Genomic DNA, 12,997 nt, shown 5'->3' with positions numbered 1-12,997 from the left:
AATAGAAAACTCACCGATAACTTTTAAATTATTGCATATAATTCAAAAGTTTTAACAATTAAATTGTGGTTAAATATGACTTTAAAAATAATGTTGATTATTCTTTAAGGTTTAACGATGATGCACTGATCGTGTAAAAAAGTTTTACACTATCATCTAATAAAAATATAATATTTTATCATATCATACAAGTATTTTAAAATTTTAAGTCTGACTTAGCGGAAAATAAATTTACACGGTCGATTTATCATTCATTTTCTCTATTCTTTAATAAGATCTTAAATATGAAGAAATATTGATTTTAATTAATAAGAATATAATTATAATTTTAAATTAATAGTAGTAGATATTGAAGATGTGGGAAGCTTTTAACTTATTATACATTTTCATTTAACTTAAAAGTTTTGTATCCAAATTCTTTCCTTGCTATTCTATTATCACATCATCCCTATCGTGCCCACTCTCTCACTTCATCATGAAAAACTTTCCACCCAATTTACCCCCACCGTATTCCCAAACAACAAAAGCAACCAAGGACATCATCGTCATTTCATAAAAACACTATGTCAAGCTTCTCGTTCAGATTGTCGTGTTCCTTCCAAAGTGGTAATAATCTTTCACAATAAAAAGAAAAACAAAACACCCTTCTCTGTTTTTTCTCTGTTTCGTTTCCGATTTCACACAGACAACACACGCACGCATACACAAACAAAACAAACCCAAAAAGTTAAAACCTCTCATTTATAATCTTTTTCGAAACCCCATTATTTTGAATCCAACAAAATTCAATTTTGTTTTCGTTTATTCTTTTGGGGTTGTTGTTTACTTGATTTCTTCTGCGGCGCGTAACCGTTCTCCGTTCGATCTCCGACACCGCTAGGTATTTTTTATGGCGGCGGGGACAATGGCGACGGCGGCCGGAGCTGCGGTGATGCTGTACTACGTGAGTCGGAGGTTGACGAAGAAGGAGGAAGAGGAAGAAGATGATCACGACGGCGATGTGTCGAAATCGAGTAGATCGATTCGACGGAGAAGGATTTCCCGGAGACCAGCTCAGGCACCGGCGACTCTGCTTGAATCCATTGTTACTTTGTCTGAGACTTTGCGGTTTACGTATGCGGAGACACTTGGGAAATGGCCGATTGGGGATTTAGCTTTTGGGATCAATTACTTCATGCGTAAACAGGTTCAATTTCTGAAATTTGGGGTTGTAGAAAGTTGATTTTTTTATTGAGCAAGTGATTATGATTTTTTTTTTGAATTGCAGGGTAATTTGGCAGTTGCTAGTGTGTATGCTGGAAGCGATTGTGTGCAACTGAAAGGAGATGAAATTATTGTCGAATTGTATGAGCTTTTGAGGCTATTGACATTGGGTATGCTTTTTTCGAAGAAGCCGTTTCCTGTGTTTTTAGATTCAGCTGGATTTTCGGTGGAAGATGTTCTCATGCAGAAGCCTAAAGCTGGGGTATGATTTTATTTGTAGCTATGAAATCTATGTCTCTATGCTTGTTTTGGTTTTATGCATTTGTTTTGTATGTTTTATGTTTTGGGCTCTCAAGCACCGACACCTATGAAAAAAGGTGTGTCAGTGTCCGAAACCGACATTGACACTTGTGATTACGTTTAATTTATTCATTTTTTCGAATTATTATTGGTGTCGACGTGTCATTGTCGGTGTCGTGTTTCTGGTGTTCGTGCTTCATAGGTTTTGGGAGGATGAGGAGTAGAGAGAGGAGTAAGACAAATCATAGGAACACATAGACTCAGGTTTAGCCACTCTTATAGGTTTAGAGATTTTGGTCTCATTTTCACCAATATTTATAGAAGCAAATGCTAATGAAAATGACATTTGCTTCATAGTTTTAAGTTTATACCACTGTTTTTTTTCCTTTTATGGGAATAGTATTTATAAATGTTTTAACATTATGACTTTTGGTGTTTGACAGTAGATGTTGGGTATGTACTTGTGCTAGCAAAAAGAGTGAATGTCGTAATTTGTCCATTAGTTTGTGTGGTCCCTTAACTTAACAAGAACATCTTTGAATTGTAAATTATGTTTTTTTTGTCAAGACAGTGTTTTAGGTTACTCTCTTAAGCTGAATACTTAAAATTGAAATTGGTTACTAAAACGTTTACTCACGATGAATTTCAGTTTGTTAGTTCTTATATTTGTTAGGTAAGTGGGACTAAAAAATTCTCTCAGAAGTGGAGTGTGATATTAGAATAGTGAGGTAGATGTGATTTTTCATGTATAGATTGTCAATTAAATGGATCGGACGATCTCGATATATCTTGTCGTGAATTATATGGACTGATAGACGTAGAGCATTTAAATCCAAAATCTCTCCGAGTGGTTTGGCCTATAATTTTTCTCCTCAACCTCCTACTGTTAGACAATTTTTCATGTGCTTTTCCCTCCTCATTGGTGCTTCTATGGGCCTTCTCTACACATTGCCAACCTCCAATACTTTGTCATCTTTACATATGTTAATCATTAAATCGTACAAAATATTATCTATTTTTTCATGGAAAAGTTTGTATCTTGTTTTTTATTCATGTTCCTTAGTATATCAGCATGTTTTCATCAGTTTTTTCTGCAAGTTGATTCTATGGTATGACATCTTTCCGCAGCTTCTGAAACCTGCTTTCACAATTATACGCGATACACAGTCAAAATGTTTACTTCTATTGATCCGGGGCACTCATAGCATAAAAGATACACTGACAGCTGCAACTGGCGCTGTCGTGCCCTTCCATCATTCGGTTTTAAATGATGGTGGAATAAGCAACTTGGTTTTAGGATATGCGCACTGTGGTATGGTTGCTGCTGCTCGGTGGATTGCAAAGCTCTGTACTCCTACCCTACTTAAGGCTCTTGCTGAATGTCCAGACTTCAATGTCAAGGTATTGCTCGTATATAGAAAATACTGTTATTTCTTACGTTTTTACATGTCACTTTAGATTCTATTTTCTTTCATAATTTCTTTTTTGATTTCATAAATGCATTTTATCTTTTATTTTTATCCTACATATACATGTCTGCATAAATATGTTTGTAATTTTCTATCTTTTTATAGATTGTTGGGCACTCACTTGGCGGTGGTACTGCTGCGCTATTAACATATATTCTTAGAGAGCAGAAAGAGTTCTCGTCAAGTACTTGTGTCACATTTGCCCCAGGTATGTCGTCCACAATTCTGCGCCATGTTTGTTATCTCGTTTATGCCGTGTGTTTGTCCACCTCTCCAATTTCCCGTTTCTTATAAGTCACACAAAATTGCATTTGGATATGAGAAAGAAATACTATTGTAACATGTTTGCAAACATATGCTCTAATTGATAACTTTTAAGAATTTAATTTTCTCTAATGTTATTTCTTGCCTTGTCATCGTACCGTTGCTAAACACCGTTGTATGATGATTGTCACATTTGCAGCTGCGTGTATGACATGGGAGTTAGCAGAATCAGGAAAGCACTTTATTACTACCATCATAAATGGTTCTGACTTAGTGCCAACATTTTCAACTTCATCTATTGATGATCTCCGATCTGAGGTACTGCAGCTATGCTTCCTTCTTGAGATGGTTTTATTGAAAATTAATGATTAATAATCAAATCCCGAGCGACTATTGTGGTTGTTCAAGTTATAAAGTCCTTCATTTGTTTTTCCCCTAGTGTTGGGACTAGTGTGAAATTTTTTGTCAAGGTTGCTGATTTTCATTGAAAATGAGGTTTTTACTCCAACATTAATTTGGATGTTCATTACCAGTTTTGGGAAGTGTTTATTGCCACTTCTGTTTCTATTTTCACTCCTATTCAACTAATTCTGTGTAAAATATTCTCCTCCTTTGATAATCAAACTAATAGTTTAGAAAAATTATATTCGGATTTAATTATATATAAGAATGTCAATAGAAACATGGTTGGAATAGACACATTCCTTAGTTTTATGATATAGTTTGTCTCTTTCTTACATAAATTGGGTTTCACCAGGTCACCGCATCCTCTTGGTTGAATGATTTACGGGATCAGGTTGAACATACAAAGGTCCTGAATGTTGTCTACCGCTCTGCAACGGCACTTGGATCTCGCCTACCGACTATATCTAGCGCAAAAGCTAGGGTAGCTGGTGCAGGTGCTATTCTGTGGCCAGTAACCAGTGGCACTCAGGTAGCTTCATCTCCGTGCTTCCTGATCTTTAATTGACATTCATGGCGTGCAGCACATGGTGTTTTTCAGGATATAATACGAAGAGATGACTGAACAATTGATCATGACACTCACATATTTGCATCTTGCTCTTGAAACTCCTTGATATATAATGTGATTTTGATCTTATGAGGGCCGTGTTTTATTAGCAGGTTATGATGAAGCGTGCACAAAGTGTTGCAGAAGCTGTTGTCAGAACTCGATCGTCGCTGTCATCATGGTCTTGCATGACTGCCCGCCGACGAAATGTCGCTCCATTGGCAAACTCAGATACAGAAGACTTAACTACTGAAGTTTCTCTATTATCTGAGAGAATATCTGGATCTCTTTTGACTGAAAAGGTAGCAACAGAGTCTGTGCTTACTGAAGAACACAATTCCTCAGTCACAGGATCAGGCCATGATGACACAGATGAAGAGGAACATCTCATTCCTGCTAACCAAGACATCACCACATCCTCCGTAGATGACATAACAGAAGGCCAGTTATGGTACGAACTGGAAAAGGAGCTTCAAAAACAGGACGACACCATAGACATTCATGCTCAGGAAGAAGAGGCTGCAGCAGCAAAAGAGATCACTGAAGAAGAAAATCAGCTTGTCGATGCTGCAGAATGCAGTAATTCAATCACAACATCCGATAACTTAGATAACCATCGGTTTTATCCACCAGGCAGAATCATGCACATTGTATCTATGCCTTCATCCGATACTTCAGATTCAAATTCCGATGATCATCCTATAGAAGAACATGTCCGCTTATATGAAACACCGAGAGAGCTGTACAGCAAGCTCAGACTGTCGAAAACGATGATAAATGACCATTACATGCCAATGTATAAAAAGATGATGGAATTATTAATCCGAGAATTAGAGAAAGATAGCAGTTCTAATAGTTTAATGTGACACATACAAGTGCATTTGGAAAGTTATTAGTGAATACAGATTTCAGTTATTTTATAATCTCAATGCTTCCCTCTTCATCAGTCTTGATAGGGTATTTCTTTCTGTATATACACAACAAATTATTGAAGCATTGATTGATTATGTGTACCATAATAGGTAAAATCTGAGAATGATATTTCTTTCTTACAAAAGGAAAGTTTACACACCTTGGTAAATTGTTTCATGCTTATTCTTATTACTGAATATATATTGTTTTACAAATGACATGAAAACATCAGCAAAAAAACTGTGTTGAAATAATTATCCGCCATAGCGGAACTTGAGGGATTCAGGTGGTTCCTCTTCCATTATGCCAGAACCAGCAGTCGCCAAGTACTCGCGAATGGTTGTTTTGCGGTCAGCAAGGTAGGTATGATCCAGGAAATTGTTGTACGCGGTGTCACCAAGATTCTTTGCTGCCAGTACACTGCAAAAGAAATGGTTTGCTTAGTTATTGTACTATTTAATATCCTCTTAAACGCATAAGCTTTCATCCGAAAAGTGCTTACCAGTGTCGAAGATAGATGCGGCAGGGAAAAACATCGTCTCTCCAAATTTTATCAATATTCCACCTTCCATATTGCTGAAACAAAATTTCCTTGTTCCCTGAAAAGAATCAAAATACAAACATGTCTCTGTCTGTCATCTAGTGGATGGACCATTACTCTCTAATCCTTACCAATCAATGAGGAACAAAGAATTAATTACCTTTGCATCTAATGTTCAAAAATTCTTCATCACTGTAACGAGCACAAAGGACCTGGAAAAAAAATGACACATTTACTAGTAAAACAAGCAATGTTCTTGTGATGCATTAACCATAAAAATCAGAATAATCACCGCATACCGCTGGAAAGTCATAAGATTTTCCATCAAGAGTTTCAGGAAGAACCTAAAACAAACAAAGAATTAAGCATCTCAAACCACACATAAAAAACATCAATTGATATTTATGAAACACAGATAAATTGACTAATCCTGACACCGTCGACATCAATAATAATTTGTAAAATATGAATTAATTGAACACTGTCGACATCAATAATAATTTGTAAAATATGAATTAATTGAACGCAATCACTAGACACAGAGATTAAGATTTAAGACATAAAGCTCAAAATCTATTTGCTTACAGCAAGAAATCGAAACTCAACCTCCCTCTTGATGAAATCTGGAATCTGATATAATCAAAACCAATAAAACATCAGCTTAATTTCTCAGCACACTAAAAAACATGAACAGAATCTAAAATTGAACAAGTCAGTGATACCTCAGATTTTGTTATTTCAAAAACTGTTACTACAAGAGATTCTCCTTCACATGCCTCCACACTCAAACTTGAAATCTCCTAATAACATTAAAAAACCAATAAAAAACAATCCAAAATAAAAGTGATTTTTCCATTTTTTTCTCGATTCAATATTCGTTCATGAGAGTGAAAGTGAGTAAGGATTTTTAACGAACCATGGTTTCTGGCTTGGCAATGCCACGTTCGAAGAAAACAGGAGCAACATGGGCGAAAACGCGACGGAAGTGATTCAACTTAGCGATTCTGAAATTGAGCAGATTGGGGAAAGTGTTCCGTGCGCTTCGCTCTGCGATTCGGAAAAGTTAAACGATGAAAAAGAAGGAACCGGAGAGGAAAATGAAGGTAGTTACCGTACCGGAGAGGAGAGAGCCGAAGCCGCAAATGGAGATGTGAGCGTCGGGAGAGAGGAGGGACTCGAAGTGAGATTCGTCGCTGAGTTCGGTGAAGGTGGTCGGAGAAGAAGACATGGCGGATAGAGAGAGTCGTTGGCGGGGTTTGGGAAAAGAGAGAAGAGAAGTTGAAGAGAAGGAGAGGGTGGCGCGTGGGGCGAGTGGGAGAACGGGTAACTGTTGTATGTTTATGGAAGTGAAGGCGTTTATGTTCATAGCAGCTGCTGCTCGAAGTGAAGTGTAAAACGTAAGTTTAATGGAGATGTATTGAAAATGTAAAAAATATTTTAAAATATCATCCAATAAAAATATATTATTATGTTATATTATATAAATAATTTAAAAGTTTAATTTGATTGAGTGGTATTGTCCATGTATTTTTTTTTTTGTAATGTATGTTTGTTAGGAGTTAAATTGAAGAAAAAATGATTTTGGCATTGATCTAGTAGGTAACGCATTCGCATAATTGATTATTATTGTTATATATTTCTAGTTTTTAGCTATGGCAATCGGTTACAAGTTGTGTAACCAATTAGATGCAAGAGAATTTTGTTTTTTCAATTATTTGATTTGTAACTTGTAACACAATCCACTTGTATCTCATTTAAATCGTATTGTTATGGTTGTTAATGAAAAACATTCTCACCCTTAATTTTCTTTCTCTCTCTCCACATCCAATTTCTCCATTACTCACTAATCTTGTGATTTCAAGTTCTAATATTTGGCATCAAGAGTCTGTTCTAATCCACAACACCTAATGTGCAACATGAATTTTGTCTCCAATGAAAGAATCTATGTAAACCTATACATCCTTGATGTGAAGAATTATGACAAATGGTACAAACAAATGAAGATGTTGTTTGGCTACCAAGATGTTCTTGAAGTGATCAAGAACGGGGTGAATTCTCTTGTCGAAGGTACAACAGATGCATAACGAGTAACACATAAGGAAGATAAGAAGAAAGATTTCAAGATGTTATTTTTGATACATCGATGTGTGGATGGTGACAACTTTGAGAAAGTTGGTGATTGTGAATCGTCAAAGCAAGCGTGAGAAATCTTAGAGAAGGCATACACAGGGGCTGACAAGCGAAGGTGGTGAGAAATCCCATGTGCAAGCATTACAAGCTAGCGCCAATTGGACTGGCGTTAGGGCTTGCATGTTTGACACATGGCTTCCCTCTGGCTTGCATGTTTGACACATCACTTTCATCTTTCTTGCATGTTTGACACATCACTTCTGACTTGCTTGCATGTTTGACACATCACTTCCGTCTAGCTTTGCATGTTTGACATATCACTTACCTATTTAAGTGTCTTATTATCTATATCCAACAATCAACACAAATTCATCTGCACCAAAAAATTAATTTTCATCTACACAAGAAATATTACAATGTTATCTTCACCAAAATATAGTATCAATGTTCACTGCAATGGTGAGACATATGACTTTGAGTTATAAGGGTTTTGTTTTCGAAACACCGATACTATCCGACTTACGATCAAGAGAAGTTCAAATTTCTTGCATTTGAAAAAACGAATTGAATCCTGCATAGGATCTGGTATTGTGTCAAAGATCACATATCAAAATCCAATTTTTTTAAACAGTCAACGCAAATTTTTCCCGCTGAAGGTACGGGATGATGAAGATGTTGAATATATGTTTGTTAGTCACGAACATTCTGGTTGCGACTCTATTGAGTTGTATATTACTCTTCAACCAAGTATACCATCTTAGTAATCTCAAATAACTAATCAAGTTGAATCTGATGAACTTGATTCAGAAAACTCAGATGACGCCGACTCAAAAGCAGAAGCAGAAGTCAACGTCATTGATGAAGAAAAAGAAGAGACCGAGACACAGGTCGATCATATGTTGAACAACAACATTGAAGATGATGATCAACCAACACCATTACCTCCAAGTCATGTATACAATCTGACTCAACATATGACAAACATGGATCTACATGACGATGAAACATCCTACAGTGTTTTTTATAACCCGTATCCACGATTAGAGGGTGAGTTAAAGGTGGGAGACATGTTCCGGACTAAAGAAGAATGTGTGCGAGCTATCAAAATATTTCACATGAATAACTCTGTTGATTTCACTATGAAACACACTGATTCGAGAAGGTATGTCATCGAATGTCATAACATCCTTTGTAAGTTTCGGTTGGCTGCGTCTCACAAAAAGAGAAGCTACTCTTGGGAGATAACTTCTATAGACCCACCTCATAGTTGCATTGCAACTAACGTTGAACAAGATCATCGTAAATTAAGCGTTGCATTGATATGTCAAGACATTTTGTCGCTTGTTAACAAAGACCCGTCAGTGAAGGTGAGTATAATAATATTTCATATCGTCATAAGATATAATTATACTCCATCTTACAAGAAAGCGTGGATTGCGAGGAAAAAGGTTGTTGAATATGTATTCAGCAACTGGGAAGATTCATACAAAAAATTGTCATAGTTCTTATGGGCCCTAAAAACATATGTACCAGGAACTATTTCAATTATGGAGATATTGCCAGCATACGCCAGATGGAACCTGTGTTGCTGGAAATAGAATCTTTCACCGCCTCTTTTGGGCGTTTGAACCGTGCATCAAAGGTTTTGCATTCTGTAAACCTTTTATTCAAATTGATGGAACATGGTTATACAAAAAATACAAGGGTACTTTGCTTATGGTTGTTGCACAAGACGACAACAACAATGTCTTTCCCATTGCCTTTGCTATGGTTGAAGGTGAAACTGCTGGTGGTTGGGGTTTCTTTCTTCGACATCTCAAAAGACATGTCGCTCCACAAGCCCATCTCTGTTTGATTTCAGATAGACATGTTGCCATTGAGAGTGCTTACAATAACCATGATAATGGATGACATGATCCTCATTCTACCCATGTCTATTGCATTAGACATATCGCACAAAACTTCATGCGTGCAATCAAAGATAAGAACCTTCACAAAAAAATTGGTGAATGTTGGGTATGCTCTAACTCAGTCGTCATTTCAATATTACTGTGATGAAATTAGATTGTCTAATGCAGATGCATGAAGATGGGTGGATAATATACCAATAGAGCAGTGGACAACGACATTTGACGGAGGTTGTCGATGGGGTCACATGACAACAAACCTTGTGGAATGCATGAACGGTGTATTCAAAGGCATTAGAAATCTACCAATAACAACGTTGGTTATAACAACCTATTATAGGTTGGCTTCTACGTTCACAATCAGAGATGAAAGATGGAGTGCAGTGTTAATGTCGAGGTCAAATATTCATATAATATTGTATGAAAGTGATGAAAGAGGAGAGTATCAAAGCTAGCACACACGCGGTAACAGTCTTTGACCGTCATAGGCAAAATTTCAGCGTACAGGAAACAATTGACCACAACAAGGGGAGGCCAAATTTATCTTATGCTGTCAAACTAAACAGAAGTTTGTGCGACTGTGGAAACTTACAGGCCTTCTGTATTCCTTGTTCACATGTCATTGCAGCATGCGCACATACCCGTCAAGACTCTTACAGCCATCTATCTGATGTTTACAAGGCCATTACTGTCATGAACGTGTATAACAAAAGCTTCTCAATGCTATCAATGGAGGAATACTGGCTTCCATATGAAGGTGACGTAGTTTGGCACAACGACAAGATGCAAAGAAAGAAAAAAGGACGACCAAACAACACGCATACTAGAACAGAAATGGATATGACTGATAAAATGATAAGACTATGTAGTATATGTCGTCAACTAGGACACAATAAGAACAATTGTCACAATCGAGGAGCTACATATGTATCATAAGATAGTATCTCCTTTTAATTTTTGTAACCTTGGATTTTTATATATCATTATCTTTTTGTTACAACAAGGTTCACAACAAACATCACTACAACATAAGAAAACTTAAAACAGGACATTTCTAACTGATTACAACAATCAAACAGATGTCATCTCGTCCAAACATCATTTCCCTAGCATCCTTATCAGTTTTGACTCGCACACAACCAAATATACTATCGAGTCTCTCAATACTTCTAATTTTCCCCCTTCTGGTATTTTTCCATCTATCCAACGAACCAGCTCCCTCTTTAGTTGATCGAAACTACAGATGTTTTAGAAGAGCATCAATATTGGAGGTTTGTCTCTCGAATAAACCACATTTCTATAGCGGCGAAGAACGCCAAACATATTTGCAAAATGATGAAATGAGATGTGGAAAAATGATTCGCAGAACACCTCTATTTATAACACAAAAAGTTGCACTTTACACTGAGACGCCAGACCAATTGGCGTCTCCTCTACAAACTAACACATGGGCGCCAATTGGATTGGTAGCACCATGTGTTGTAGCCAATCCAATTGGCGCCTCCTCTCTAACTTTAGGAGATAACACCAATTGGTCTGACGCCTTCTCTTAAAAGCGGGGTAAAAGTGGGGTAGATTGAGAATTTTTTTGAAATCGGAATTATTTTGCGATTTTTTTTAATTAGGGGGATTTAGGTAAAAAAAATTCTAGAAATAGAGATAATACATATATAATAAATATAAAGCAAAAACCACACCGACATACAAAAGATGATAATGGTACAAGAAGGGTCAGTCTTCCAAAAATAAAAAGAGAAACAAGCGAAGAAACAACAAACAACAAAAACGACCTACTACACAGTACACACTATTGTCCTGATAAAGACTCAAACTACTAAAAATTCATCTCACTAGCGTAAGGTTAGATCTCAAACCATCAAATTCACCATCAACAAATACCAACAAAAGAGAACCAAAAAAACAAATACTAAAACCTACCTCAAAAACAAGGCGAACACTTAATCCACTATAAATATAGGACAGAGTTCTAAAATCAATCGGAAAAGAATTCACCCCTAATATACTAATATACTAAGTAACCATTTCATGGGCGGTTTTAAGGCCCAGCCAATCTGGGTACTTGTCCAGGCTCTGTCCAAATGTTTGTTTAGATCTGAGGTTTAAAAAAAGGACAAATAATAAATCAAAAAAGGAAAGAAAAAAACATAAAGGTCAAAAAAATAAAGGGTACGAACGAAGCAAAACAAACACAACGGTCAACCACTACGACGAAGTAAGACCGCGACTTCGGAACCCGAATCTGCGAGACCGCGACCACGCCGTCGGGAATTGCTGAACCACAACAACACCATAGGCACTCCGCGCGCGAGCCGCGGGTTATCCTCTCGCCGTCACCGTTGTGGCTTTCTCCGGTGCACCTCCGTCAGATTTTTCTGATACACCGTCGACGATACTATCTAACCTTTTCCCACAATCTACTTAGATGTTTTGGAGTTTTGTCTTCTTTTTTCTGTGAAATTCGTGAGAGAGTTTTTTTTATGAATTGCTTGAGAGAGAGATGACCGAGAGTTTTCGTCAATGGAGATAAGAAGGGGATAAAAAAATTGAGAAAGAAGATGTATGGAGAGAACTTGCGACTGTGTAGGAAGGAATGACTTGTTATTGTGTGGTGTGTGTTTAGTTTTGTGGTTACTGACAACACAAGGTACCAAATTTGACTAAGCATAGGAACAAATTTGATTACATGAGGTTCAATTTATGCTTTGTAGCCTGCAACTGCATTAGGAGATTTTTCAAAGATGAGAAGGTTTTTTTTGTGGTTAAACTTGAGGTTCAATTTATGTCCAATTTATCTTACATGAGATTCAATTTATGTTCAATTTATGTTTTTGTCCTAAAACAATGTCAATACAATGTTAAACTTGTCGCGTTAGTTTTATGGTTAATAACATTATTGTTTCATTTAATTTCAGAGATGAGATTTTTAGTTGATCCAACAAATATTGAGATTGTGAATGTTGTGCAATCGGACTATCACTAACCTTCATCATTACCGTGGATTGCTTCTCATGTCTTGACCCCAAGAACTCTTTCTCCAAGTTTGATGTTGATAAGTTTGCTCGTCTGATTGATATTTATCATGCAGACTTTTATGATGATGAGCGTGGAACAATAAGGGATCAACTTGACATTTATGTTCTTTAAGTGAAAAAGATATGTTTTATTTTCCACTTGTGAAGATGTTCAAAGTTTGACTATGATATCGACAAAATTTATTGAAAGAGTTTTTTTAGCAATG

General features: G+C 36.6%; 2 protein-coding genes across 3 annotated transcripts; one reads left to right on the top strand and one right to left on the bottom strand.

Moving 5' to 3' along the window:
• The first annotated feature begins 475 nt into the window (after window positions 1-475).
• LOC127073457 (uncharacterized) lies at window positions 476-5,319 on the top strand. Of its 2 annotated transcripts, none has more exons than XM_051014612.1 (7): window positions 476-1,186; window positions 1,268-1,465; window positions 2,632-2,904; window positions 3,078-3,180; window positions 3,436-3,554; window positions 3,994-4,170; window positions 4,359-5,319. In XM_051014612.1, exons 1-7 carry the CDS (start codon window positions 890-892, stop codon window positions 5,112-5,114), a joined length of 1,923 nt encoding a protein of 640 aa, XP_050870569.1. In that variant the 5' UTR covers window positions 476-889; the 3' UTR covers window positions 5,115-5,319. The 2 variants fall into 2 exon arrangements, with proteins under 2 accessions (XP_050870569.1, XP_050870576.1); XM_051014619.1 differs by having other exon boundaries at window positions 479-1,186; window positions 4,362-5,319.
• On the bottom strand, window positions 5,234-7,150 carry LOC127073473 (uncharacterized). The gene is made up of 8 exons (XM_051014630.1): window positions 6,818-7,150; window positions 6,618-6,748; window positions 6,424-6,501; window positions 6,287-6,331; window positions 6,001-6,045; window positions 5,862-5,913; window positions 5,663-5,759; window positions 5,234-5,580 (listed from the first exon to the last, which is right to left on the bottom strand). Exons 1-8 carry the CDS (start codon window positions 7,065-7,067, stop codon window positions 5,415-5,417), a joined length of 864 nt encoding a protein of 287 aa, XP_050870587.1. The 5' UTR covers window positions 7,068-7,150; the 3' UTR covers window positions 5,234-5,414.
• Between the last annotated feature and the right edge of the window lie 5,847 nt (window positions 7,151-12,997).

This window comes from Lathyrus oleraceus, chromosome 1, assembly GCF_024323335.1.
Source record: "Lathyrus oleraceus cultivar Zhongwan6 chromosome 1, CAAS_Psat_ZW6_1.0, whole genome shotgun sequence".
NCBI lineage: Eukaryota > Viridiplantae > Streptophyta > Magnoliopsida > Fabales > Fabaceae > Lathyrus > Lathyrus oleraceus.
This window is presented reverse-complemented; position numbering and strand designations above follow the sequence as displayed.

Coding starts and splice junctions, on each gene's coding strand:
- LOC127073473 (XM_051014630.1), bottom strand. CDS start 7,067: ATGAACATAAACGCCTTCACTTCCATAAACATACAACAGTTACCCGTT. Junction 6,332..6,423: donor TTGAAATAACAAAATCTGAG/GTATCACTGACT, acceptor TGATTATATCAG/ATTCCAGATTTCATCAAGAG. Junction 6,046..6,286: donor TTGAGTTTCGATTTCTTGCT/GTAAGCAAATAG, acceptor TGTTTGTTTTAG/GTTCTTCCTGAAACTCTTGA.
- LOC127073457 (XM_051014612.1), top strand. CDS start 890: ATGGCGGCGGGGACAATGGCGACGGCGGCCGGAGCTGCGGTGATGCTG. Junction 1,187..1,267: donor ATTACTTCATGCGTAAACAG/GTTCAATTTCTG, acceptor TTTGAATTGCAG/GGTAATTTGGCAGTTGCTAG. Junction 4,171..4,358: donor CAGTAACCAGTGGCACTCAG/GTAGCTTCATCT, acceptor GTGTTTTATTAG/CAGGTTATGATGAAGCGTGC.